At 47.9% G+C, this 25452-nt stretch overlaps 1 protein-coding gene across 1 annotated transcript; it reads left to right on the forward strand.

Annotated features, from left to right (window-relative positions):
- Positions 1-745: 745 nt before the first annotated feature.
- On the forward strand, positions 746-23495 carry cracr2ab (calcium release activated channel regulator 2Ab; the record flags this gene model as incomplete). The annotated part of the gene is made up of 17 exons (XM_084448012.1): positions 746-949; positions 3511-3622; positions 3841-4024; positions 4167-4313; positions 16893-16983; positions 17737-17832; positions 18194-18381; positions 18680-18751; positions 19156-19204; positions 19324-19400; positions 19835-20567; positions 20708-20846; positions 21635-21716; positions 21906-22020; positions 22341-22442; positions 22711-22787; positions 23408-23495. The coding sequence occupies 17 exons, from the start codon at positions 746-748 to the stop codon at positions 23493-23495; spliced, it is 2556 nt and encodes an 851-aa protein (XP_084304138.1).
- Between the last annotated feature and the right edge of the window lie 1957 nt (positions 23496-25452).

The raw sequence follows: 25452 nt of genomic DNA on the forward strand, positions 1-25452 counted from the left end.
ACAAGGTCACACATTTGGAGTCACAGGATGTTATCTCTTGACATGAGTGTTGAACCAATCAGGGATACACAGTAACAGTAACAGTAGCAGTTCTACTACTGGATACAAACTATTCACCTTCCCATTATTTGGAGTGGACTCACTGGGAATGGCTGGTCTCCCCCTTTTACTCAGGAATTAACATAGTCATGTGTTTAGTATGCTGATGGGTATTAAGGTAAGCCTGAACGGTATGTTTTCGTACTGTACAGTATATAGGTTACCATGGTGAGTTGAGAGCTTGAGAAAAGAGGAAGTGTAGCCAAGTCTTCCAACTGTCTTCTTATCTTCCTCCAGGCACTTCTTGTGATGCACAGTGCTCAACCTCTCAAGAAACAGTTCTTTGTGTGTTACATTGGAATGAATAATAACTCATATTTATCAAACACTTTTCATTGTGGGGCAATCTGAAAGTGCTGAATTAGGGCACATTTATTGCATAGTTCACATCTAGCACACTAGAATTATCTACAGTAACAAACTAAATGCAATGCAATTTCTCAACTGCTGTAGAAATTAAAATGATCTCTCCTCTCTTCTTCACAGGAACCTGAGTCATCAAACACCAAACCAACTCCTATCCAATCAGCTGATGATTCACCACCGCCTGCTGTCCTCCCAGATCTAACAACCCTAGCGACATCACATCCTGTCCCTCCCGTCACCATGACCCTGGTGGGCCTCACAGGGGGTCTGTCCGGAAGCCATGTTTGATTCCCATCTGCGCCGCGCCACCAGAGTTCACCGCAGTATCCTGAACATGGAGGGGGAGAGCCAGCTGAACCGTGGAGAGCCCCCCCGGCAGAGGGACTCAGACTGGGGCAGCGCCGCCATGCTGGACAAGACCAAGGAGTTCTTCCAGACCTGTGACGTGGAGGGCAAAGGCTTCATCACACGCACTGATATGAGGGTCAGTTCTGATATGAGGGTCAGTTCTGATATGAGGGTAGGTTCTGATATGAGGGTCAGTTCTGATATGAGGGTCAGTTCTGATATGAGGGTTAGTTCTGATATGAGGGTCAGTTCTGATATGAGGGTCAGTTCTGATATGAGGGTCAGTTCTGATATGAGGGTTAGTTCTGATATGAGGGTTAGTTCTGATATGAGGGTAGGTTCTGATATGAGGGTTAGTTCTGATATGAGGGTTAGTTCTGATATGAGGGTTAGTTCTGATATGAGGGTAGGTTCTGATATGAGGGTTAGTTCTGATATGAGGGTTGGTTCTGATATGAGGGTAGGTTCTGATATGAGGGTCAGTTCTGATATGAGGGTTGGTTCTGATATGAGGGTTGGTTCTGATATGAGGGTAGGTTCTGATATGAGGGTTAGTTCTGATATGAGGGTTAGTTCTGATATGAGGGTTAGTTCTGATATGAGGGTAGGTTCTGATATGAGGGTTAGTTCTGATATGAGGGTCAGTTCTGATATGAGGGTAGGTTCTGATATGAGGGTCAGTTCTGATATGAGGGTCAGTTCTGATATGAGGGTAGGTTCTGATATGAGGGTCAGTTCTGATATGAGGGTCAGTTCTGATATGAGGGTCAGTTCTGATGTGAGGGTTAGTTCTGATATGAGGGTCAGTTCTGATATGAGGGTAGGTTCTGATATGAGGGTTAGTTCTGATGTGAGGGTTAGTTCTGATATGAGGGTTAGTTCTGATATGAGGGTTAGTTCTGATATGAGGGTCAGTTCTGATATGAGGGTTAGTTCTGATATGAGGGTTAGTTCTGATATGAGGGTCAGTTCTGATATGAGGGTAGGTTCTGATATGAGGGTCAGTTCTGATATGAGGGTCAGTTCTGATATGAGGGTAGGTTCTGATATGAGGGTCAGTTCTGATATGAGGGTCAGTTCTGATATGAGGGTAGGTTCTGATATGAGGGTTAGTTCTGATGTGAGGGTTAGTTCTGATATGAGGGTTGGTTCTGATATGAGGGTTAGTTCTGATATGAGGGTTAGTTCTGATATGAGGGTTAGTTCTGATATGAGGGTTAGTTGGGAGAGATGGGGAAGGCAAACATGGGTCCAGATGTGGAGTGTATTGGTATCAGCTTGTTTTTGAAGGCAACATGTTTTATAGCCCAATGAGTTAGCTAAACTAGAGAGATACAGCACAGCTCTGGCATACTCTCAGCCCAAATTCTCTCTCTTTCTCTCTCTCTCTCCCTCCCCCTAGTTCTCTCTCTCTGTGTCCCTCTTGTTCTCTCTCCCACACCCATCCTCTCTTTTACACACATACGAACAAACAACGTACCAAAACAAGGTTATCTTGGAGAACATTGTGTGAAGGTGTTACGCTGTTGCATCTCATTAGTATTGCTGTTATTGAGCGGAGGGTCACGTTGAAGCAGTACTAACAGGACTGTGCATGAACAGTGTACAACAGGCAGGAAGTGCTTTGTGTTGTGGTTCTCTGGTTCTCTTATCCTGCTCTCCACATAATCAGTGTGGGCTTTCCATACTTTTATGAGACACACACACACACAGACACAGACACAGATGCAACCACTTTTGCTTTGGTACATGCTGTAAAGTAGGTTCAGCTCAATGGATTAGACACCCATGTGCGTGCAAGCACTTGCGCACGCACACACACACACACACACACACACACACACACACACACACACACACACACACACACACACACACACACACACACACACACACAAATATAAACAACATATGGATAAACAAATATACACATTCACATATAATTCGGCGAACTCACACTCAAGCCATTTTCTTTCAAATGAACAGAGGTCGTTATGACCATTAAGCTTTTGTTGTTGTTTACGTGGAGGATACTGTGCTTTTGTTGTTGTTTATGTGGAGGATACTGTGCTTTGTTACCTGTGCTTGAAGAAAGGCTATAGATAGCTTTATGCTAATCAACTATCTAATACCAAGAATATCATCTGTTATGTATTCTACCATTGTCACATTGCTTGATTGATTCAGTACCTTAGTTCAACATTTACACACCACATTCATCCTGCATGTGATGGATGGTTTGTTTGACAAAAAATGTTATAGTCATTTTTGCAATTTAAAGGAATTACTCAAATAGAAGTCTTAGTATTGATCATACATAATATATTGTGCCTTGCAATTGTGTACTCTTCTCTCACATTACCTCTACATTTGTATCCAAAACATGTGCTTTATGGTGCTAGCAGTTTGTGTGTGTGTGTGTGTGCTTTGGTTTGAAAGATTTGGGCAGATACAGAGCTTTAGTGGAGGATTGTGCGTGTGTGTCTGTGTTGTGTGTTGTGTTAGGACTGGTGGACTCTGTGTGTGTGTGTGTGTGTGTGTGTGTGTGTGTGTGTGTGTGTGTGTGTGTGTGTGTGTGTGTGTGTGTGTGGTCTGGTTGCATTTTAGGTTTATATTTGGCTTGTGTGTAGAAGATGATGACAACATCTGATCATTTTGGCATTTGTGTGTGTGTATGTGTGCGTGTCTTTGCTACAGAGGCTTCATAGAGAACTAACTCTCTCAGCAGAGGAACTGGAGGATGTTTTTGACTCCTTGGATACAGACCATAACGGCTACCTAACACTCGAAGCGTTCTCTTCTGGATTCAGTAGGTTCCCCTCCCTACTTCACTATCTCCTCATATCCTATTACTTATTGGTATAAAGTGGATGGCAGTGCAATAACAATATACACCTTGATATCTGACTTGGGTCACATTTGGTTCTCCAGTAGAATGCATTGGCCTTTAGTCAAATGTAGGGAATGCAGTTCGCTAACAAGTTTCTCACCTATTGCATCGTTTTTCTGATATGGGCATGTCCTCAGGTCAGTTCCTGCACGGTCGGAGGATCTCAGTGGCTGATGAGCGGGGCCCCGCCCCTGCGCAGAGGGTTCCGGAAGCCCTATACCAGAGCCGATGGGATGAGAAGTTGACGGGCGGAGAGGACGAGGAGGAGAAACACTTCAGTATGCTGCTGGACAGTCTGGGAGCCAGCAGTGTGTTTGAGGAGTGAGTCCGCTTTACTGTTGTGCATCAAGGGATCATCTGGGGAATTCGGATAGAGAAGTTCATATGAGCTCCATGGGTTTCCCCCAGAGATTTCTGAAGTGCTGCTCTCCCCTCCTCGCTCTGCCCCCCCCCCCCCCCCCAGTCCAGGGGAGGTGCGTAGCCTGTGGGCCCAGCTGAGGAGAGATGAGCCGCATCTCCTGTCCAACTTCGAGGAGTTTCTGGCCAGGGTCACCTGCCAGATCAAGGAGGCCCAGCAGGAGAGGAGGGAGATGGAGAACGCCCTCCAAAGGTGGGAAGGAGACAAAGTCTCCCTAAACACTCCCTAAACACTACTGTAGAACTTTCCAGGGAAGTTAGTGATCTACGAATAAGTTATGTTATGATTGATTATGCTTTCTTAATTATTGGAACTATATCGTATCTCCAGGCTGTTAGGACATGCGTAGTTCGCCGGGGCGTAGGGATTTTTAGGTGACGTTAACTTCAGTTGGTTTTTCATTTTAACCTGATTGTCAGGACCGGTATGCTTGTCGGTGAGTGTTGAGGCTAGCATGGTTAGTGTTTCGGGTCACAAAATGTATATACACGATTTAATTGTTGTAATTCCTGTTATTAATACCAAGTATGTTTTGTGTGTTTGTGTTGTATTGCAGGTTTACAACCTAACTACGATTTCTATTTCTTCTAAGTTACCAACTGTAGCTAACGGTTGTGGGAGACGTGTATGTGTGCGTGTGCATGAGCGCAATAAACGTCACTACAAAGAAACCAGAGTTGTAGCCAATCCGCCGTACCGTTCTTGAAGACCCTTCCAGAGGGGAGTTTATTAGACAGAGTAGCCTAGTCTGGTAAAATCTGGACAGTTGTAAACCGTCGTCGGAGCCGTGCCAGCGAGTACGAGAGCCCGAGCGGACATCGAAAAGACCGTCGCGGGACTAGAGGCTTGAAGCAGGAGGCTGAGAGACCATCCCCAGCGGCCGTCAACGACGCCATCACAACGGAGGAGCCGGAGCCAAGAGCTAACGGGGCCGTTAAAGGGCAGTAAGTCGCCGAAAGGCTGAAGTAATTTCCAGTCGTAGATAAGGCTGTGTGGACAGTATAAACGCAAACGCTAAAAACTGACTGTTGTCGGGGCTAATTGCGTTCTGGACAAACTAACCGGACGGCTGATCAAAAGAATCGAATCCTTTAAATAACTCTTTTTGCCTGGTTCGGATCGTTTAAACGATTCTTTTTGCCCGATTTGAATCTTTTGAACGACTCTTTTTACTGAAGTAATTCTAGTGATTAGGAAACAAAGTGACTGGTGGTTCTATTCATCTGGGGAAAACAATGATGGAGGACAAGTCAAACCTAGAGACACTTAAGCAGAGGCGTTCAAATGTGCAACAAAACTTCACAACACAAATAAACCGGCTAAGTGTCTGCGCTGGCCGTTTACGTGAAGGTGATTTATCAGATGAGTTAGCAAAATTGAGGAATGATTATAACAAACTCCTTGATGCCAATAATGACTATATTGATGCATTGGGACAAGCAGATCCATCAGGCAACGACACTGAGATGCGGGATGCCCTGGCGAGGAGAGACGCCAGTGAGGAGAAATTCCTTGGAGCCGAGGACACGATCATGGACATGCTGTGGTCCAAGTATGCAGCGCCAGACATAGACACTCTTGTAAAACAGTTCAAGTCGGCTTTTAATCAGGCTGAGGCACTCGGGAAAGACAGAGTAGTATCATGGATGCAGCAAGGGGTCGAAACCAACAAATTGGATAGAAAACTCCATGATCTGAGAAACACTGTAAGTTTGTGGAAAGATTATTGGCCTCACGGAAAGGAACAATGGATGCTCTATTTGTCATTGAAAGAGGACAAGGAGCAACTGATGGATGAGTGGGGATGCAGACGTCGTATTAAAAGGGACAGTACAGAGCATGATGGTAACGGTGATGGGGGTGAGGAAGAAGAGGATAAAGATGTGGGAGGAGATAATGCAGGCAGCGGGCCTGTCACAGCAGCCAATGACAGCCATAGAGCTGCAGATAATATTACTTTTACTCAATCTGGAACTCCTGCTATTACCACTCCACCCGTTAACACCCAGTCTGCTGATGTCACACCGCCTGTTTACGGGCAGGGAACTATACACGTCACAAGCCCTCAGTTCATTTCTACTGAAAGAGCAAGCAACATCAATAGCACTCCCCAACAGACATTACATCCCACCCCGCAGTCACGACAGTCTGACGATGGACTTAATATTGGGTTTTCTCTACCTCCGACTCACGCCAGCACGTCACAAGCACTGAGCGCTCCAGCTGCTCCGCCTGCCAACCTCAGCATGGGACAAGGGAGTAGCGCACCTTACAGCGGCTCCGGTGCATACGCCGGGGTTAATAGCAGCTCTCAGTGGGCCCGGCCTACAATAAGGCTAACTCCCATAAGCCTGCCCAAGTTCTCCGGGGAAAGGAGGGACTACTGGCGTTGGAAGACTGAGTGGGAGAGTATCCAGGCGCAAGCGGAGCCAACGGGGTCACGTGAGTGTAAGAAACTACATTTACTAGACAGTATAGACGAGACTGTGAAGAGTGAACTCAGGCTGTTGCGTTGCAGAGATGCATACGATATCTTCAGGGAACTAGAAAACCGTTATGGAGATAAAGCTCAAACTGCAGAAGAGATTGTGTTGGAGCTACAATCGCGACCTGCTGTAAAGAACCATCAGCCACGAGAGGCATTAGAGTTGATCCTAACAGTGAAGAGAGCAGCATTAGATCTAATGGACCTGGGGTGCATAGACGCTTTGCAGAACCAGCTTGTGATTCGGTCTTTAGAGAGCAAGCTCCCTGATGTCATGAAACGAGAGTGGCTCATGTATGTAAGAAACTCCATCAATGATGTCCAACCAGGAAACCGCTTTGATAGGCTCTTACTGTTCCTGGAAGACCAAAAGTCATTACTCGTGAGGTTGGAGCAGTTGCTGCCCAGCAAACCATGGCCTGCTAATGCTCCCGAGAAACCTAGCTACAGAGAAAAGCTGGGAGACAGGTGGAAAGAGAAGAGGTCGTTCACTAAGACTACAGCTAGTGAAGTGAAAAGAGACTCTCAGCAGGTGCCATGTGCTTTGTGTGGAGATGAAAAACACGGTGGGAAACTGTTTCGCTGCAAAACCTTCAGGAAGGCCGAACTGGCGGAGAGGAAAGCTCAGGTGAGAAGAGTGAGAGCGTGTACAAAGTGCCTGGATGTTCACGGGGTCGACGGCGCCTGCACTCCAAAGTTCCTCTGTCGCAAGGAGGAGTGTAAGAAAGGCAATGCTTCAGTGGACCATCACTATTTCCTCTGCCCGAAGGCACAGACGAAGGAGGCTGCTAAGGGGGAAAATAAAATGGAGAAGAGGGGAACTCGTGGTCCAACAGAGGAGCAAGAGGCTGTGTTCGCTGAGCTAGGACTGACCCCTCACCAGCTTGAAGTTGTCCGCAAAGCCTGTACAAACAAAACAACATCAACTGTGTGTTCCAGCGAGAGCCTGATAGGACAGAGTGGCTTAAAGGAGCATCCAGTCCTCATGATGCTTGTGCCGGTCACGTCAAAGAGAGGAGACAGCCTCGGTGCTTTGGTGGATCTCGCTTCCGACACCAACTACATTACGCACCAAGCTGCAGAAAGACTTGGGCTGGCTGGTGAACCGATCTCGCTCGTGGTGTATGGTGTGGGCACGATGAGAGAGAAGGTGGATACGAAAAGATATCTTGTGAAGATAAAAGTGTGGACCTCAAAAGGGACCTTGAAGCTCCACGAAATGATCTGCTACGGGCTGGAAGACATCGCCAGGGTGGATCGTGTGATGACGTCCGAGCGGCTGGAGCAGTTTTTCCCAGGAGTCAAATCAGGAGAACTGGCTCGCCCAGAGAAGATCGATCTACTGATCAGTACCAGAGAAGGTCGGTTAGCTCCGCAGAGACTTCAAAGGGCGGGGGACTTGGTACTGTGGGATGGTCCTCTTGGCAAGATCGTGAGTGGTACGCATCCAGATCTCTTCGAGGCAGTGGAAGTGACGACACGGCACTCAAAAACACACTTCGCACGCACCATGAGAGCGGTAGCTGTCAAGGTCGAAGAGCACCTCATAGGAGAGACGGGGAGCAGTGTGGAAGTCCGAACGACAGCAACATGCAATGCAGAGGTCCTTGAATGGCTAAAATGGGACAGCATAGGAGCCGCCTGCAACCCTGCCTGTGGAGGGTGTCGCTGTGGTAGGTGTCCTCCGGGAGGAAAGGAGATGTCCCTGGCTGATGAGAAGGAGCTGGAGATAATAAGGGCAGGCCTGACCTTCAGAGAGAGCGACAAGCACAGCAATCAGCCACACTGGGATGCAAAGTACCCCTGGAAGGAGGACCCAGCCTCTCTCCCAAATAATCGGAAGGCTGTGGAAGCAACGTTCTTGAGGGCGGAGAAACGGCTTGTGAAAGACCCCGTGTGGAAAGAGGCCTACATGAGACAAGTTCATGAGATGGTGGAGAGGGGAGCCGCTATCAAGCTCACCAAGGATGTGATGGACGGCTGGAATGGTGCTGTGTGGTGGGTGAGCCACCTAACCGCACCGAATCCCCACTCAGTATCTACGCCTGTGCGCCTCGTCTGGAATAGCAGTCAAGAGTTCAGAGGAGTGAGTATGAACAGCATATTGCTCAAAGGCCCAGACGTCCTTAATCCCATCAGGGCAGTGCTTCTCAGGTTCCGAGAGGGGGAACACGCGGCCATCGGAGACATCACCAAGATGTATAATTCGGTGTGGCTGGAGGAACAGGAGGTTCATGTGCATCGATTCCTATGGAGAGACTCACCAGAAGACGAGATTGAGGACTACGCTGTCGTGAGAGTGAACATGGGAGACAAACCGGCGGGATGCATCGCGCAGGTAGCCATGCGAGAGACCGCTGGGTTGCCCCAGTTCTCTGACATGAAAGAGGAAAGAAGGGTCATCGAAGAAGACTCCTATGTCGATGATCTCCTCACATCCCATAATGACCCGCAGTGCCTGGACGAGATCCTAGAGGGAGTGGAGAAGATACTGGAAACAGGAGGCTTCTACCTCAAGCCTTGGGTCAGGTCCGGTCAAAGTGGGAGGCGAGACGGGACAGGGCCCAAGCCAGAGACCCTGGTATTACCCAACCAGCTAAGGGAGGACGACAACAAAGCCCTGGGGGTTGGTTACCTCGTGCAAGAGGACAAACTCTTTGTGATGGTCTCTATCAACTTCTCCAGAAGGAACAAGAAAATGAGAACGGAGATTGACCTCACTGAGGAAGAGGTGGAAACAAAGACACCAAACCCACTGTCTCGTCGTGTCTTACTGAGCCAGGTTGCAGGTCTGTACGACCCAATCGGATTAGCAACACCAGTGAAACAGAAAGGAGTGATTCTTGTGAGAAGAGCCTTCCAGGAAGCTGGCCAGCTTACGAAGGACACCTGGGATCAGCCCCTTTCTGACGAGCTCCGCAGGAAGGCGATTGAGCTGTTCAGGGAGTATGCTCGCCTCAGTTGCATCCGGTTCCATAGAAGCCTCACACCCCCTGGCTGGATGAGCAGACCCTGGGGAATCACGTTTTCTGACGGGAGCTGCGAGTCCTATGGCGCTGTGCTATACTTGCGATGGGAGACGTCAGATGGTGTGGTCACCCGGCTGGTGGAATCGAAGGCCAAGTTGACCCCCCTTGACCAAAAGGGCGACGCGGTCAAGTCTGAGGTCTGTGGGGCAGTCTTTGCTGCACGCCTAAAGGGATACATCTTGAAGCACGGGCGACTGGACGTGGAGAAGTGGTATCACTTCATCGACTCACAGACAGTGCTGGGAGCCATCCAAAGAGAGAGTTACGGGTTCCAGACGTTTTTTGCAAACAGAGTCGGAGAGATTCAGAGGGCTGGACCTACAACAGACTGGTGGTGGATCCCAGGTGAGGTCAACATTTCTGATCTTGTCACAAGGGGGTGCTCTCCTGAACTGTTGGAGGAAGACTCTGCATGGCAAAATGGTCCCGGGTTCTTGTCTAGTCCAGTCGAAGATTGGCCCATGAAGTCCGCCTCGGAAGTGGCAGCCGATGCTAGGGAGACGGTGAGCAAACTCCAGAGAAAGGCCTTTTCTGCAGTGCTCACTAGGGCTAAAGCCAAAAGTCTGCTGAGCCCCGTCACTTCTGGTGGTGAGAGTGCAGTAGTCACAGATGGTGAAAGTGGGTCTCCAGAGTCCTCAGAGAATGAGGCAAAGTCAACTCCGACTGAGACCAAGGAAAAGGAGAAGCTGTGGGGAGCTGCGCTCATAGACCAAGTAGATCCCCAGAAGTACAGTTCTCTAGCTAAGTTCTGTGGAGTAGTCGGCTATGTCCGCAGGGCTGTGAAGAAGTGGTTGGCCAGTATAGGAAGAGCCCCTGTGTCAGCAAAGTGGGAGGTAGTGTTGACAGTGAGAGAACTCGAAACTGCGTTCAATGACCTGTGCCTGGCTGCCCAAGAGGGAGTGAAATTTCCTGTGACAACACTGAACAGACTCGTTGTCAGTAGGGATGAAGAGTCAGGGCTTCTGTGCTGTCATGGTAGAGTCCAGGCCGATAACCAGGGAAAGACAGGTGTGCCCCTGGTTCCCTACAAAGTGTGGATCAGCACCCTTCTCACGCGAGAGGCTCATGAGGCTAACCACGAAGGAGTTGCTGGTACACTCCTCCGAATGAGGTCCAAAGCATGGGTGGCGCAGGGACCCAGGATCGCCAGGAGTGTTATTGACTCCTGCATACACTGCAGAAAGACCAGGGCGAGGATGTGCAAACAAGTGATGGGTGAGCTTCCCCTCGAACGAAGTGAACCAGCTGCACCCTTTGAGTTCACGGCAATGGATCTCTTCGGCCCCTACATCGTTAGAGACACGGCAAAACGACGAACCAAGATGAAAGTCTGGGGTGTGGTTTTTAGTTGTATGGCTTCAAGAGCAGTTCATGGAGACATCGTGGAAGACCTGTCGACGGATGGATTCCTGAAGACGTACCAACGCTTCACAGCTCTCAGGGGTCACCCAAGGAAGCTCTGGTTGGATCAAGGGACCAACTTCATTGGCGCCAGGCCTGTGCTACAAGAGCTTTACGAGTTCTTGAGTAACGTGGACAAGGATCAAGTCCAGAAGAAGGCAGCGACTGCAGGGACTGACTGGTCATGGGTGTTTCATCCGGCTGACTCTCCCCACCGAAATGGGGCAGCTGAAGCGGCAGCCCGTGTGCTCAAGAAAGCGTTAGGTAGCGTTGGTGAAGAGGGTAACTTGACGGCGTTGGAGTTCCAGACCCTCCTCTACCTGGCTGCTAACCTGGCGAATGAGAGACCAATTGGTGCCAGGGCCCAGGTCCAAGATGATACAGTAGAAGTCGTCACTCCCAACTCCCTTCTGCTTGGTCGTGCGGGACCAAGCGGGGACACCCGAGGGTTTGAGTATCCAACTTACCCCGTTGTACGGCTGAGAGCCATCCAGATCGAGGTCGACAAGTTCTGGGAGCGGTGGAGCCAGCTGGCGGGCCCGGGTCTCTTCATCCGACAGAAGTGGCACACGCCTGCTAGGAACGTCGCGGCAGGGGACCTGGTGTGGTTAGCCGACCAGAATGCACTGAGGGGCCGGTTCAGACTGGGTCGAGTCGTGGAGGCGTGTTCGAATGAGAAGGGCGTGGTACGAGACGTGAAGGTGAGGACGTGCCAAAGCCTTCCGGTTTTTGATGGACAGTCCAAGAGGAGACAAGGGGTGGAGAAATGCCCCTCCACCATTCTCCACAGAGATGTGAGGAGACTGGTGGTTCTACTACCAGTGGAGGAGCAACAATAGACTTCCCCACCATGGTGTGTTTCGGTTGGTAAAGGACGGTAAAGGATCCCCACCATGGTGTGTTTCGGTTGGTGGACAGTAAAGGATCCCCACCATGGTGTGTTTCGGTACTGGACCAAGACCTCCCCACCACTATCCTCCCCGGAGGCTGGTGGTGTGTTTCGGTGGAGGACGTGACAGTGTTGTAGTCAAGGACAAGTTAAGGACAATGTGTGTTGTTTATGGACCTTAAGGCTACCTTGAACCGTTGTTTATATTGTGATGAAGCACATCTGAGAATGTGATGTTATATGCCTGAGTATGGGGTGAATTTGTGTTTAATAGTTTGTTTGGACTGCTTATAGTGGTCTCCTTGGATTTATAGAAAATCAGTAGACCAAGTGGGAGGTGTAGAACTTTCCAGGGAAGTTAGTGATCTACGAATAAGTTATGTTATGATTGATTATGCTTTCTTAATTATTGGAACTATATCGTATCTCCAGGCTGTTAGGACATGCGTAGTTCGCCGGGGCGTAGGGATTTTTAGGTGACGTTAACTTCAGTTGGTTTTTCATTTTAACCTGATTGTCAGGACCGGTATGCTTGTCGGTGAGTGTTGAGGCTAGCATGGTTAGTGTTTCGGGTCACAAAATGTATATACACGATTTAATTGTTGTAATTCCTGTTATTAATACCAAGTATGTTTTGTGTGTTTGTGTTGTATTGCAGGTTTACAACCTAACTACGATTTCTATTTCTTCTAAGTTACCAACTGTAGCTAACGGTTGTGGGAGACGTGTATGTGTGCGTGTGCATGAGCGCAATAAACGTCACTACAAAGAAACCAGAGTTGTAGCCAATCCGCCGTACCGTTCTTGAAGACCCTTCCAGAGGGGAGTTTATTAGACAGAGTAGCCTAGTCTGGTAAAATCTGGACAACTACCTAAACACTCCCTAAACACTCTTGACAATTTACTTTCATCTGATACGTTTGGGGCGTGCATTCATTACATTACATCAGTCATTTAGCAGACGCTTTTATCCAAAGCGACTTACAATAATTGCATTTAGTGTTGCAAGTCAGTGTACAACTACTCACCAGAACTCACTATTGCCTCTCCTTTCTAAACAAGTGACTAAGAGCATAAACTAGTGCTGAAGGCAAAGCGCAAGAGTAGCAAACAAAAAATTCAACAGGTGCTTAAGAGGGAGGATCCTCGTAATACTTCTTCAAGAGGTGAGTTTTGAGCCTGCGGTGAAAGATGGGCAGCGACTCTGCAGTCCTGACGTCAGTGGGCAGCTCATTCCATCACTGCGGGGCCAGGACAGAAAAGAGCCGTGACCGTGTCAACCAGTCACCCCAATGTAGCAGAGCATAGTGTTCGGGAGTAGGTGTAAGGCTTGATCATGGCCTGGACGTAGGAGGGAGCTGTTCCTTTCGTTGCCCTGTAGGCTAGTACCAGAGATTTAAACTAGATGCGAGCTGCTACAGGGAGCCAGGGTAGAGAATGGGAGGTTGTGTGGGAGATCTTGGGGTGGTTGAACACCAGGCGAGCAGCAGCTTTCTGGACAAGTTCCAGAGGTTTAATGGCTGACGCCGAGGCCCCAGCATGGAGGAAGTTGCAGTAGTCCAGGCGAGAGATGACCAGGGCCTGGATGAGCACATGCGCCGTTTCGTCAGTTGGAAAGTGTGAATCCTCTTGATTTTGTAGAGCAGGAATCTGCAAGAGCGTGTGACGGATGTGATATGTGCCGAGAACGACAGTCGGTCATCCAGGGTCACACCCAAATTTCCTCGCTGTCTGAGTTGGCGTCACCACTGTGTTGTCAGTGGCGATGGCCAGGTTGTGGCGCGGGCAGCCCTTACCCGGGAGGAACATGAGCTTGAGGTGGTGTCATCCAGTCATGTCAGCCAAACTATGCGTGTCTCCACTTGTGTATCAGAAGGGGGAAATGACAGGACCAGTTGGTGTCATCGACATAGCAGTGATAGGAGAAGCCATGTGAGTGAATGACAGAACCCAGAGATGTAGTGTAGAAGGAAAAGACCCAGGACAGACTCTTGTGGAACCCCGGTAGTCAGACTACGTGGTTCCGACATCCACCCTCATGTCACCTGGAGCGGCCCGTCAGGTAGGATGCGAACAGGGAGCATGTAGAGCTAGTGACGCCTTTCTCCTCGAGGGTGGAGAGGAGGATATGGAGGTCTACCGTATCAAATGCTGCTGACAGGTCTAGGAGTATCAGGACAGAGGAGAGAGAGTGTGCTCTCATGGCGTGGAGTGACTCTGTCACTGCAAAGAGGGTGGCTATTCACACATTCACACATATACTATAGGTTTGACTGGTAATTCATTGTTAAGGAGCCTGTATATTGTCCCAACCAACACCAACGTTGGATTGGTGTGCCATGTTTGTTGGTGACTGTTGCCGTTGGTTGGATGGATGGATTTTTTTTTTGGTGAACATGTTGAATCCAACATTCTAACAACAACTGCCAACTTTAGAATGTTGGGTGTTGGGAGTTGGTTGGCAGTGGTTGGGGCAGTGCGCAGGTACCTTTACTCTATCCGTTTTTTGACCGAGTTCTGAAGAGAAACATCAAAGTGCTTTGCTTCTGAAGGCTCTGGGAACGCTCCAGTTGATTAGCTAGCCGCTGAACCTGGGAAGCAGCCAGTGGCATGTGGCGACATGTGGGTTTGTTTGGCTGCCCTGTGCCGTGCCTGTGGTCTCTTGTGTGGTGTTACAGTAAGTCTCTGCAGAATGTTCCCCTTATCCCTTTCAAATGACCACTGATCCTTGGAATGATACAAACACTGAGAAAATGGACCAAGTCAGCCTGAAACATTGCATCTAGTCCATGCCTTGAGGGAGTATTTAAAAAAGGATAGACACTGAATTTGGTCGGGGTTTCATGAACAACAAATTATTGAATAACCAAGGTATTTTTTTATTTATTTTTTGTCATTGCTTATGTTGTAGGCTATACTGTACTGTATGTATGGCATGTTCCCATGGTACTGTCTGGCACCGCCTAAGAGGACTAGTGGTTCCTCCTCTGTTTTGCTAATTGGTTGTCTGGGTCTTAAATGGTGTCAAAGGGAATGTTAAAGGAATGTAAATACCATTAGCGTTTATCCGAATGAAAGGCCTGTTTGTTGGATGTGTGTGTGTGTCTGTGAGTGTGTCTGTGTGAGTGCTTGACAATACGGCTATATTTGTTCACCTGTATTCTGTGTTTGTGTACGTGTGTATCTGTCTGGTATATTGTCTGCCTTTGTGTGTGTGTCTGGACACTAATGGAAAAGCAGTGCTGTAAATAGCTCTTACCTAACAGTAAACAGCAATCACTCTAAAACCTCAGTAATGAGTTTGGTGTGTCCCTTGTGATATGTCCAACATGTATTGCATATTTGACAACTGACCATTTTGAAAATGAAAATAGGCTATTTTATTTCTGCATTGTTGTTTCGATTATTTTCATTTTTAATGTTCAATTTCATCCATGAAACAAGAGTCCTTGTTCCTTGTCGTGGAGTTGGTCTCAGTCTGCTGGGCTGCTTTCTTGACCAGGGGGGCCTGGTAGGTTAGGTGGGCCTGGTAGGCCTGGTAGGTTAGATGGGCCTGGTAGGTTAGGTAGGCCTGGTAGGTTAGGTGGGCCTGGTAGGTTAGATGGGCCTGGTAGGTTAGGTAGGCCTGGTAGGTTAGGTGGGCCTGGTAGGTTAGGTGGGCCTGGTAGGTTAGGTGGGTCTGGTAGGTTAGGTGGGCCTGGTAGGTTAGGTGGGCCTGGTAGGTTAGGTGGGTCTGGTAGGTTAGGTGGGCCTGGTAGGTTAGGTGGGCCTGGTAGGCTAGGTGGGCCAGGTACTGTAGGTTAGGTAGGTCTGGTAGGCTAGGTTGGTCTGGTAGGCTAGGTGGGCCTGGTAGGTTAGGTGGGCCTGGTAGGTTAGGTGGGTCTGGTAGGTTAGGTGGGCCTGGTAGGTTAGGTGGGCCTGGTAGGCTAGGTGGGCCAGGTACTGTAGGTTAGGTAGGTCTGGTAGGCTAGGTTGGTCTGGTAGGCTAGGTGGGCCTGGTAGGTTAGGTGGGCCTGGTAGGTTAGGTGGGCCAGGTAGGCTAAGTAGGCCTGGTAGGCTAGGTGGGCCTGGTAGGCTAGGTGGGCCTGGTAGGCCTGGTAGGTTAGGTGGGCCAGGTAGGCCTGGTAGGCTAGGTGGGTCTGGTAGGTCTGGTAGGCTAGGTGGGTCTGGTAGGCTAGGTGGGCCTGGTAGGTTAGGTGGGCCAGGTAGGCCTGGTAGACCAGGTGGGTCAGGTAGGCCTGGTAGGTTAGGTGGGTCAGGTAGGTTAGGTGGGTCAGGTAGACTTGGTAGGCCTGGTAGACTAGGTGGGCCTGGTAGGTCTGGTAGGCCAGGTAGGCTTGGAAGACAGCCACCGCCTCATCTACCTTGATGGTAGCTGGAGCGCAGAAACTCCGGGAACTCCAGCAGGTGGAGTAGCTCAGTGTCAGCATCACAGTTAGTGTGGGTGTCAGGCTGGGCTACATACGCAATCCATTGAGTACTTTGCCCAGATGGTCACCTATGTTATTGTAGCCTGTTGTGAGTCACTTGTTTTGAGGCACATTTAATCAAGATCTGCCAACCGGGCCGCCAGGTTTGAAGCCCAATCAGCTATTAAATCACAAGCTTCACAGTGGAAAAGTCCTTGCAACCAAAGTCCCCTGCAGCTAAAAGCAAACAAACAAAAAAACAACAACAAAAAGCAAACATTGTATCAAAAATGTATTTCCCATTTCACAATTTTTTCTGAGCATAAGAAAATACAAACATTGTATCAAAAATCCATGTTTCCAAGAGCAAAACATCAGTAGAACATCAGGAACCCACCTTTCAACTGTTTTGTTTGTTGTGAATTAAGACAAATTAATTTTAAGAAAGAAAAGCGGTACACGGACCTGGTCGACTGTTAGCTCGCTTGTTACAGGTGTATGAACTCTGTTATATCCATCAATCACCTACCGTACATTGAACTATTCTCCCTAAAACAGGAGAGCAGCCACACACGACAGTGAGATACGACGCCTCTATGAAGAGATGGAGCTGCAGATCAATAACGAAAAGGACAGGATTATCCTCAAGGTACGGTAGATGAATATATCCAGTTCAGTGTTGTTAGTATCCATATTATACTGTTCTATAGATTACTAGAGCATAAATCATGTGGGTTAAGATTATCCTTTCTAGATTCGCCTTTCTAGGTTTAATCTGAGTCTGGGAGGATCTCCTCTGAAAATGGCCTTCTTAATCCAGCCCTATAGGCCCAACTGTATGGTTTTAATCTAGCCCTATAGACCCAACTGTATGGTTTTAATCCAGCCCTGTAGGCCCAACTGTATTGTCTTAATCCAGCCCTATAGACCCAACTGTATGGTCTTAATCTAGCCCTATAGACCCAACTGTATGGTCTTAATCCAGCCCTATAGACCCAACTGTATGGTTTTAATCTAGCCCTATAGACCCAACTGTATGGTCTTAATCCAGCCCTGTAGGCCCAACTGTATCGTCTTAATCCAGCCCTATAGACCCAACTGTATGGTCTGGTCTTAATCCAGGCCTATAGACCCAGATGTATGGTCTTAATCTAGCCATATAGACCCAACTGTATGGTCTTAATCCAGCCCTGTAGGCCCAACTGTATGGTCTTAATCCAGGCCTATAGACCCAACTGTATGGTCTTAATCCAGGCCTATAGACCCAACTGTATGGTCTTAATCCAGCCCTATAGGCCCAACTGTGTGGTCTTAATCCAGCCCTATAAACCCAACAGTACGTGTTAGCTCCTTCCTCCTTCCCGTGTCACGGCCCTCTCCTCCCTGGTGTCTCCTCCTCCAGGACTCAGAGCTCCTGCTCTCCCGCAGTCAGGACCTGGAGCACCAGCTGTCCAGCAAGGAGAAAGAGCTGGAGCAGCTCTTCCACAAACAGAGAAGGGTGAGAGGAGAGGCTGGCTGTGTCCCGCCGAATACGCTGGTAGATACACTAACATGTACCGTACACGCATGTGGTAGACATCCATGTTGAAAGATTGGGAGGAGAATGTACAGGCCAGACGGAGAGGACCAAGTCTCTCTTTAGACTGACAAAGATGACTTTGACTGTGGACAAAGACGGCCGTGACGGCGGTCAAAGACGACCTTGACCGTGGACAAAGACGACCTTGACCGTGGTCAAAGACGACCGTGACGGCGGTCAAAGACGACCTTGACCGTGGACAAAGACGACCTTGACCGTGGTCAAAGACGACCGTGACGGCGCCGCCCGCGCGTGACCTTGTCTCCGCATGCCTCCTCAGCTGGAGCGTGATTGTCGTTCGCTGAGCAGCGAGCAGCACGAGAGCCGCGTGGAGAACGTCAAGCTGAAGACGACCAACCACGAGCTGTCCAGGGAGCTGGAGAACACCAGCCGGGAGCTGGCGCTGGCCCAGGAGCAGCTGGCCACGCTGCAGGGCCAGGCCACATGGCTGCAGCAGGAGAGAGAGATGTGGGTACACACACATCCTGTTGGTGTACACACACACACACACGCACACAAACGCACGCATGCACACACACATGCGCACGCACGCACATGCACACAAACAAGCAAGCATGCACCAGTGTGCGTGCATGCGCACACACACACACACACACACACACACACACACACACACATTATATGTTGTATGTCACTACACAGACCAACACATACAGTACAGTAGAAAGTGTATCAATGCAGTTCATTGGGCTCAGTATGTGGTGGTGTTGAGTCCCAGTCAGCGTTCTCTCCTCCGCCTCCTCAGGGAAATGTACCGGGTCACCGAGGGACTTCAGAGAGAGAAACAGAGTCTCATGAAACAGCTTGACCTCCTCAGGTTAGGCATCACACACACACACACACACACACACACACACACACACACACACACACACACACACACACCACACACACGCATGCACACCACACACACACCACACACACACCACACACACACCCCCACACACACACACACACACCACACACACACACACACACCACACACACACACTCACCACACACATGCACACGCATGCACACACACGCACACACACACACCACACACACATGCAAACACACACCACACACACGCGCACACACACACCACACACACACACACACACACACACACACATATGCACACACACACATGCACGCACTGCTACTGTACTGATGTACCCCTAACGTGTTCATTATTTAACAACAAAAACCCTTCTTTTTCTCATTGTAACATCTACCCAGAGAGATGAACAAGCACCTGAAAGATGAGCGTGATATATCCTACGGTATTGTGAGTATAGAATCACGATTCATAACATTATTCATTATTGCACAGAGCTCGACGCTGTAAATATGACGTAGCTTACTGTACATGGTAACATTGTGATACGTCAACTCGTATTCTTATAGAAACCCAGGAACTCCTTTAGAAAGCAGCGGGCGGCCGTTGGAGATCTGTTCTCCGAACCCCCTCAGACTGTGAAGAGGTGAGCCTGTTATCTTAACACTGCTCTGAACGTTAATCCTTCCTGTCAGCTTTGATCGTGTGTGAATGGGGCTTTTCTCTTGAATAACGGCCGTGAGATGAGAGGGGATTTAAGAAGGAAAAACAGGGGATACCAAAAAAAATAAAGAAGAATGAGTCCAAGGCACTACAAAGTGGGGTTGATTTGACTGATTTGAAGGAATTGCATTGACTGCATATATTACGTATGCATAATATACACAGTATTACATTACAATACATGTTTTATTCATAACACAATAAGAATGATAATAATAATAATAATAATTCTAATCATAACTACTAGTAAATAGTTTTTGTAGCACTTTGAATATAAATTATGATACTCATAATTCTATTTTGAAGTGCCTTGGACTTGTATAACTCCGTTATCCTCTGTTTCTCTTGTTTCTAAAGAGCCCTACTGTCGGAGAGTTACTCCTATGAGTTTCTGGAGGCGCTGCCGATTGAACACCTTCAAATCGTCTTTCTTGTCTCCTCCTCCTCTAGCGAAGACGACGCCTCCGGCGCCGCCGCTAACGCCGGCGCCGCGCATCAGCAGCACTCCGCCGCTAGGGACGCTGGGATAGCCAACGGCTACGCTAGTCTGTCACTGGCCCAGGGGGCTGATGGGAAGGCAGAGCTAAAGGGTCTTGGAGCGAGGGAAATATACGACACGACCGGCACAGAGGCCGAAACGGACGGCGAGAACGAGGGGGAGGGGGATGGGGAGGGGGAGGGGAAGAAAGAGGCGGAGAGGAAGACGGATATAGGGGCGGAAGTGCTGGACGCTCCCCTGGACGGGTGGCCTCTGCGTCGGGTCATCTCCATCGAGGAAGACCACCTCCCCCACCTCCTCCACGGAGATCCCCAACCGCTCCTCCACCAGCTCAGCGAGGAAGAGGAGGAGGACAAAGACCACGGTGACCACGGAGACGAGGACGACGATGTCGAGGCGGGGCGGAGCGATCTAGCGATGAACGCCGTCTTAGCCGCGGACCCGCCGGTCACTCGGACCGCCGCGCCCCGTGTCCCCGTGACAAGAGAGACCCCCTCCTCGACCGCCAGGAGATCTCGTTTCACGAGGGGGAAGAAGCCCCCCAGGACTGCCATTCCCCGTGGTCAGCCTGTGGGCAGGGAGACCCAGCAAGTAAGTACCACTGGATCCTGGGAGGGGGGGGGGGGTCTGTGTGATGGACCAACCCAAGCCTCTAGACATATTTATGAAAAATCTTCCTCTCTCTCTCCCCCCTCTCTTCCCTCCATCCCTCTCTCTCTGCCCCCCGTCAGAGGGTTAAGGAGGGGCTGGCGGTCGTCCCTGAGCGCCTGTTCAAGGTGGTCCTGGTGGGCAACTCCAGCGTGGGCAAGACCTCGCTACTGCGCTCCTTCTGCGAGGGACGCTTCCACCCCACCACGACCGCCACTGTGGGTGAGAGGACGGCAGCCTCGCTACACTAGTCCAGACCACCACCACGTCTGAGTGTGTGTGTGTGTGTGTGTGTGTGTGTTTGTTTGTGTGTGTGTGTGTGTGGCGTGAGTGTGTCTGTGTTTCAGTTTGAGAGATTAAGGCAGATGAGCTTTAGTGGAGGATTGTGTATGTGTGTGTGGGTGTGTGTGTGTGTTAGGACTAGTGGACTGTGTGTGTGTGTGTGGTCTGGTTACATGTTAGGTTCATATTTGGTCCGAGCGGCAACCCAGCATCACGTGGAAGAGAGAATCACAATGCCTTCCTCTGTTCTCTGGCATCCTACCACAGATTATGTCACATCTAATGAATCATCCTTAGTACTTTCCTCCCTAACCCCTTATTTTCCCCTAAGATTTCTCCTTTATCAATAAGAATGGAAGACAGAACTATCACCATGCTTGGGAAAAGAGTTTATGTGCGCCCCCTGGTGTTCAATCATAAACCGACTCCACCATTATGTATCTTGGATCCAGGCCTAATCGCCTGGAAAATCATTTCTAAACCGCTCTAACCATTATCGTTATTCTTTGTGGATTTATGGAGTGATTCTGGATGGATGACCAGGCCTCAGGCCCCATCAGATCTTAGATCTACAAGAATCCTCCATGCAGATACAGTAGTATGTATCCAGATACAAGTATCTTGTATCCAGGCTGTGTATCGATCACATAAGCATCTTATGTTAAATTGTTGTTCTTCTTAGGTATTGACTACAGTATGAAGACACTAACCTTGTCTGTTTTTGTTAGGTATTGACTACAGTGTGAAGACACTAACCTTGGACAATACTCAGGTAGCCATGCAGTTGTGGGACACAGCAGGACAGGAGAGGTGAGGGACACTCTGCTTGCTCTTTCTGTCCAGGAAAAAATGGACAGAATATGAAACAAGGGTCCACTTCTCCTAAAACTATATATACAGTACTTAATACGCTTTATAACAAAATAAGAAACAATATGATGACAAAATGTATCAGCAAAACAAAATGCCATCCAGTTTTGTGATGTGGCAATGTTGCAGGTACCGCAGCATCACCAAGCAGTTCTTCCGGAAGGCGGACGGGGTGGTGGTCATGTATGACGTCACGGTGGAGGACAGCTTCAAGGCGGTGCGGCCCTGGCTCCGCAACGTTCAGGTGAGCTCACATGACCTTTGACCTTTTAATGCAGGGAACGAAGTTGACTTCTCCTATGAAGAATGCTAGCTTGCACATTCTTACACCTACACCTATACATGCACCTACAATTTAATTTGTTTTGAAATTATCCGTAATAGTAAAGCAATGACATAAACGTAATTTACTGTAAGTATGGCTGCATTTGCTGGTGATTACAGTCCACTGTGACGCTGGCTTGTACTGTTCATATTGAGTCATTAAGCTTTAGCTTATTCATTAATAAACCATGAACAGACACTCAGAGTCTGTTCTCTCTTCCCCTGGACTTCATTACCCAGGAGGCTGCGGGAGAAGCCATTCCCATCCTGCTCCTGGGCAACAAGATGGACATGATAGGAGAGAGGGAGGTGCCCTTAAAAGAGGCTGAGACACTAGCTCAGGTGAGTCTGAATCGAGTCATACCATTTGATTCAGTCAACTTGATTCACTTCACCAGTGTCCATTGTTCTGTTCAACTTCTTGAATTGACTGAACTGCTAATGCCATGCTTCCTGTAATGGTGCACACCTAGAAAGGAGCTTGAAGCATGATGTTCTATGAGCTTGCATCAACTAACGTTACTTACTTGACTCTGTAAAATGATTCTGGTCGTTTATGGATTGTGGAAACTAAACAATGATCTGGTTGTATTTGTGTCCATCCCTGTAGGACACCGGGGTGATGTTCTACGAGGTCAGTGCTTACACTGGCTACAACGTGGCCGAGTCCCTCACACACCTGGCCAGGTAAGAGTTTCTGAGTCCCCTCCATTTTCTTTTACTAATAACATACTGTAGCACTACTGTATTATGGATATTTTAGCCCTACAGTAACTAAACCTAAATCTTCATACCATACCAATGAAGTTGCAGTTACATTCATAGCATCTACAGCTCATTTAAATTGATAAATACTAATAGTAATGTAAATGTCCAGGTCTAGGCTCAAACACATAGATAGAGAGAGCCTTTGCCATCAGGGCTCCGTTCTCTGGAACGATCTGCCAGCAGAGATCAGGGCTGCAAACTCTGTTCCAACTTTAAATCCCTGTTCAGAACGTGCCTATTCATTACTTTGCTTTTTCGTGAAGTCACTATCTTAGGTTAGTTTACTCATCTGTTTTTAAATTGAGTTGACTGCTTTGCTTTGCTTTATTTTACTGAATCTTTTCCATTACATTGTGTGCATTGTATTGTGTACAACACAATACAAACACTGTATTGTGTTTTTATCTGTACTTCCTATTATCTGTTTTTATTGCCAAGCACTTTGTAACTGTGTTTTGAAAAGTGCTGTATGAATAAAGTTATAAATGTTACTATTATTATTATTATTAATAATAATAATATTCCTTATCTGTGGTCAGAGTGCTGAAAGATCAGGAGGATAGAGTGAGAGACGCCACGGTCCAACTGTGCGCCAAGCCGGTCAAGAAGAAGGCCTGCTGCAAGTGACGCACACACGCACATACAGTACACACACGAACCAGAACTTGAGGAGACCCCCCCCCACACACACACACACACGAACCAGAACTTGAGACCCCCCCCCCACACACACACACACGAACCAGAACTTGAGACCCCCCCCCCACACACACACACACACACACACACACGAACCAGAACTTGAGACCCCCCCCCACACACACACACACACGAACCAGAACTTGAGGAGACCCCCCACCCCACACACACACACAAACAAACCAAAATGTGAGGAGACCCCCCCCCCGACACACACACACACACACATTGACCAACACATGCATACAGTGCACGCACACGTTATTGAATTACATTTGTATGTGCTCTCCTTCCCTGTATTGGATGTTTATTCAGCGTGAGACACATCTTTCATGGAAAACTCATTCTAATTGGATCTCTTCCCAAATCCCTCCCCAACATTTTTGTCTAGTTTATTTTGTTGACAAAAAAGTCAATAGATTTCGTTATAGCTTTTGTCATAAATTAGTTTTTATTTAATTATTGTCTCGTGACGATAACTACATACTGTTGCCGAATAATTTTCGTGATAGTTTTCGTTGACAAAATTAACACTGCTCTTGTATTGTTACACACACACGCGCACACACTTTTATAATCTCAAATTGATATTAAATTTGTGATTGGGTCTTGTTCATGTCTTAAAGGACAATGCTCGTTTTTGACAACCTGGACCTTATTTACGACATATTATAAGACGTTTGACTCACCGAGATCACTTTGGTGTAGTTCGGAGGCCTGTAGAAGAAATGTAAAATCCAGCGCGAGCCAGATTGTGCGAAACGGTTGTTTTCATCAATCTGTCTTGATGAATCGCTATTTGTGCTTACATAGAGCATAGGCCTGTTGTGTTGTTTTTCACATGCCTCTGTAATATGATCTTTAGAAACGTCTTTAGACACGAAATAGCTTCCTCACTTGCTCCAGCACGCATGCGCACAGCGTGCTGGAGCAACGATTGCGCGCTGTGCGAATGCGTGCTGGAGCAAGTGAGGAAGCTATTTCGTTTCGAAAGACGTTTCTAAAGATCATGGCATGTGAAAACCACAACAGGCCTATGCTCTATGTAAGATATAATATGTCGTAAATAAGGTCCAGGTTGTCAAAAACGAGCATTGTCCTTTAAGCTAGAACAGTGTCCTACTGTTTTGTTTTGTAAATAGTGCAGAACCAATTTGAGAGGCAAATCATAGATGATTTATCTATAATCTGTGTATAATATATAATTTATAATACACCGGGTTTTCTGTATTGTTGTTGGAGTGTGTAATGACCAATAGAAATGTATTAGCCAGGGAGTTAAGACATGTAATAATTAAGTGTGATATTTATATGAAACAGTTTCAAGTGTAATGTTGATCTACAGTATTGTTGCACCATATGGACAATAATACATATTTTTTAGCTGCAACCAGCAGCTCTACTGTATAGGTCGCTCGGTCCACAAAAGTGCAATGCTGCTGTTGTCCACAAAAGCACTGTGGCACCACATCCCTTACTAATCCACTAATTAGACAAATGAGAAGAATATTCAGCCAGATTGAAAATGCTTGTAGCCTAAGCCTACTCAGCTTGTACCACGTACCACACAGCTATTGTGAATTTGTCCTTTCATAAATTGAATCAAGATGTAAAATAATTAAATTCATTCTTTACCTTTAGTTCTTTGTAATTTAATTCATTTTATTCTTTTTTTCTTCATACAGTACTTTGCACACCATCCTGAAACCAATATGTCAAAACCACCACTGGAAGTGTATTGCACTTGTTCATTCCTTCATACATCCTCCCCCTACTGTACCATAGTGGCTGGTAACAGAATACATGATCTCAAGTGGTGGATCAAATCATATGATCATGGAATCAGAAATCTATAAAGAACATAAAGTTAAACATGCAAGTACAG

Source organism: Borostomias antarcticus (genome assembly GCF_949987555.1).
Source record: "Borostomias antarcticus genome assembly, chromosome: 13".
Lineage (NCBI taxonomy): Eukaryota > Metazoa > Chordata > Actinopteri > Stomiiformes > Stomiidae > Borostomias > Borostomias antarcticus.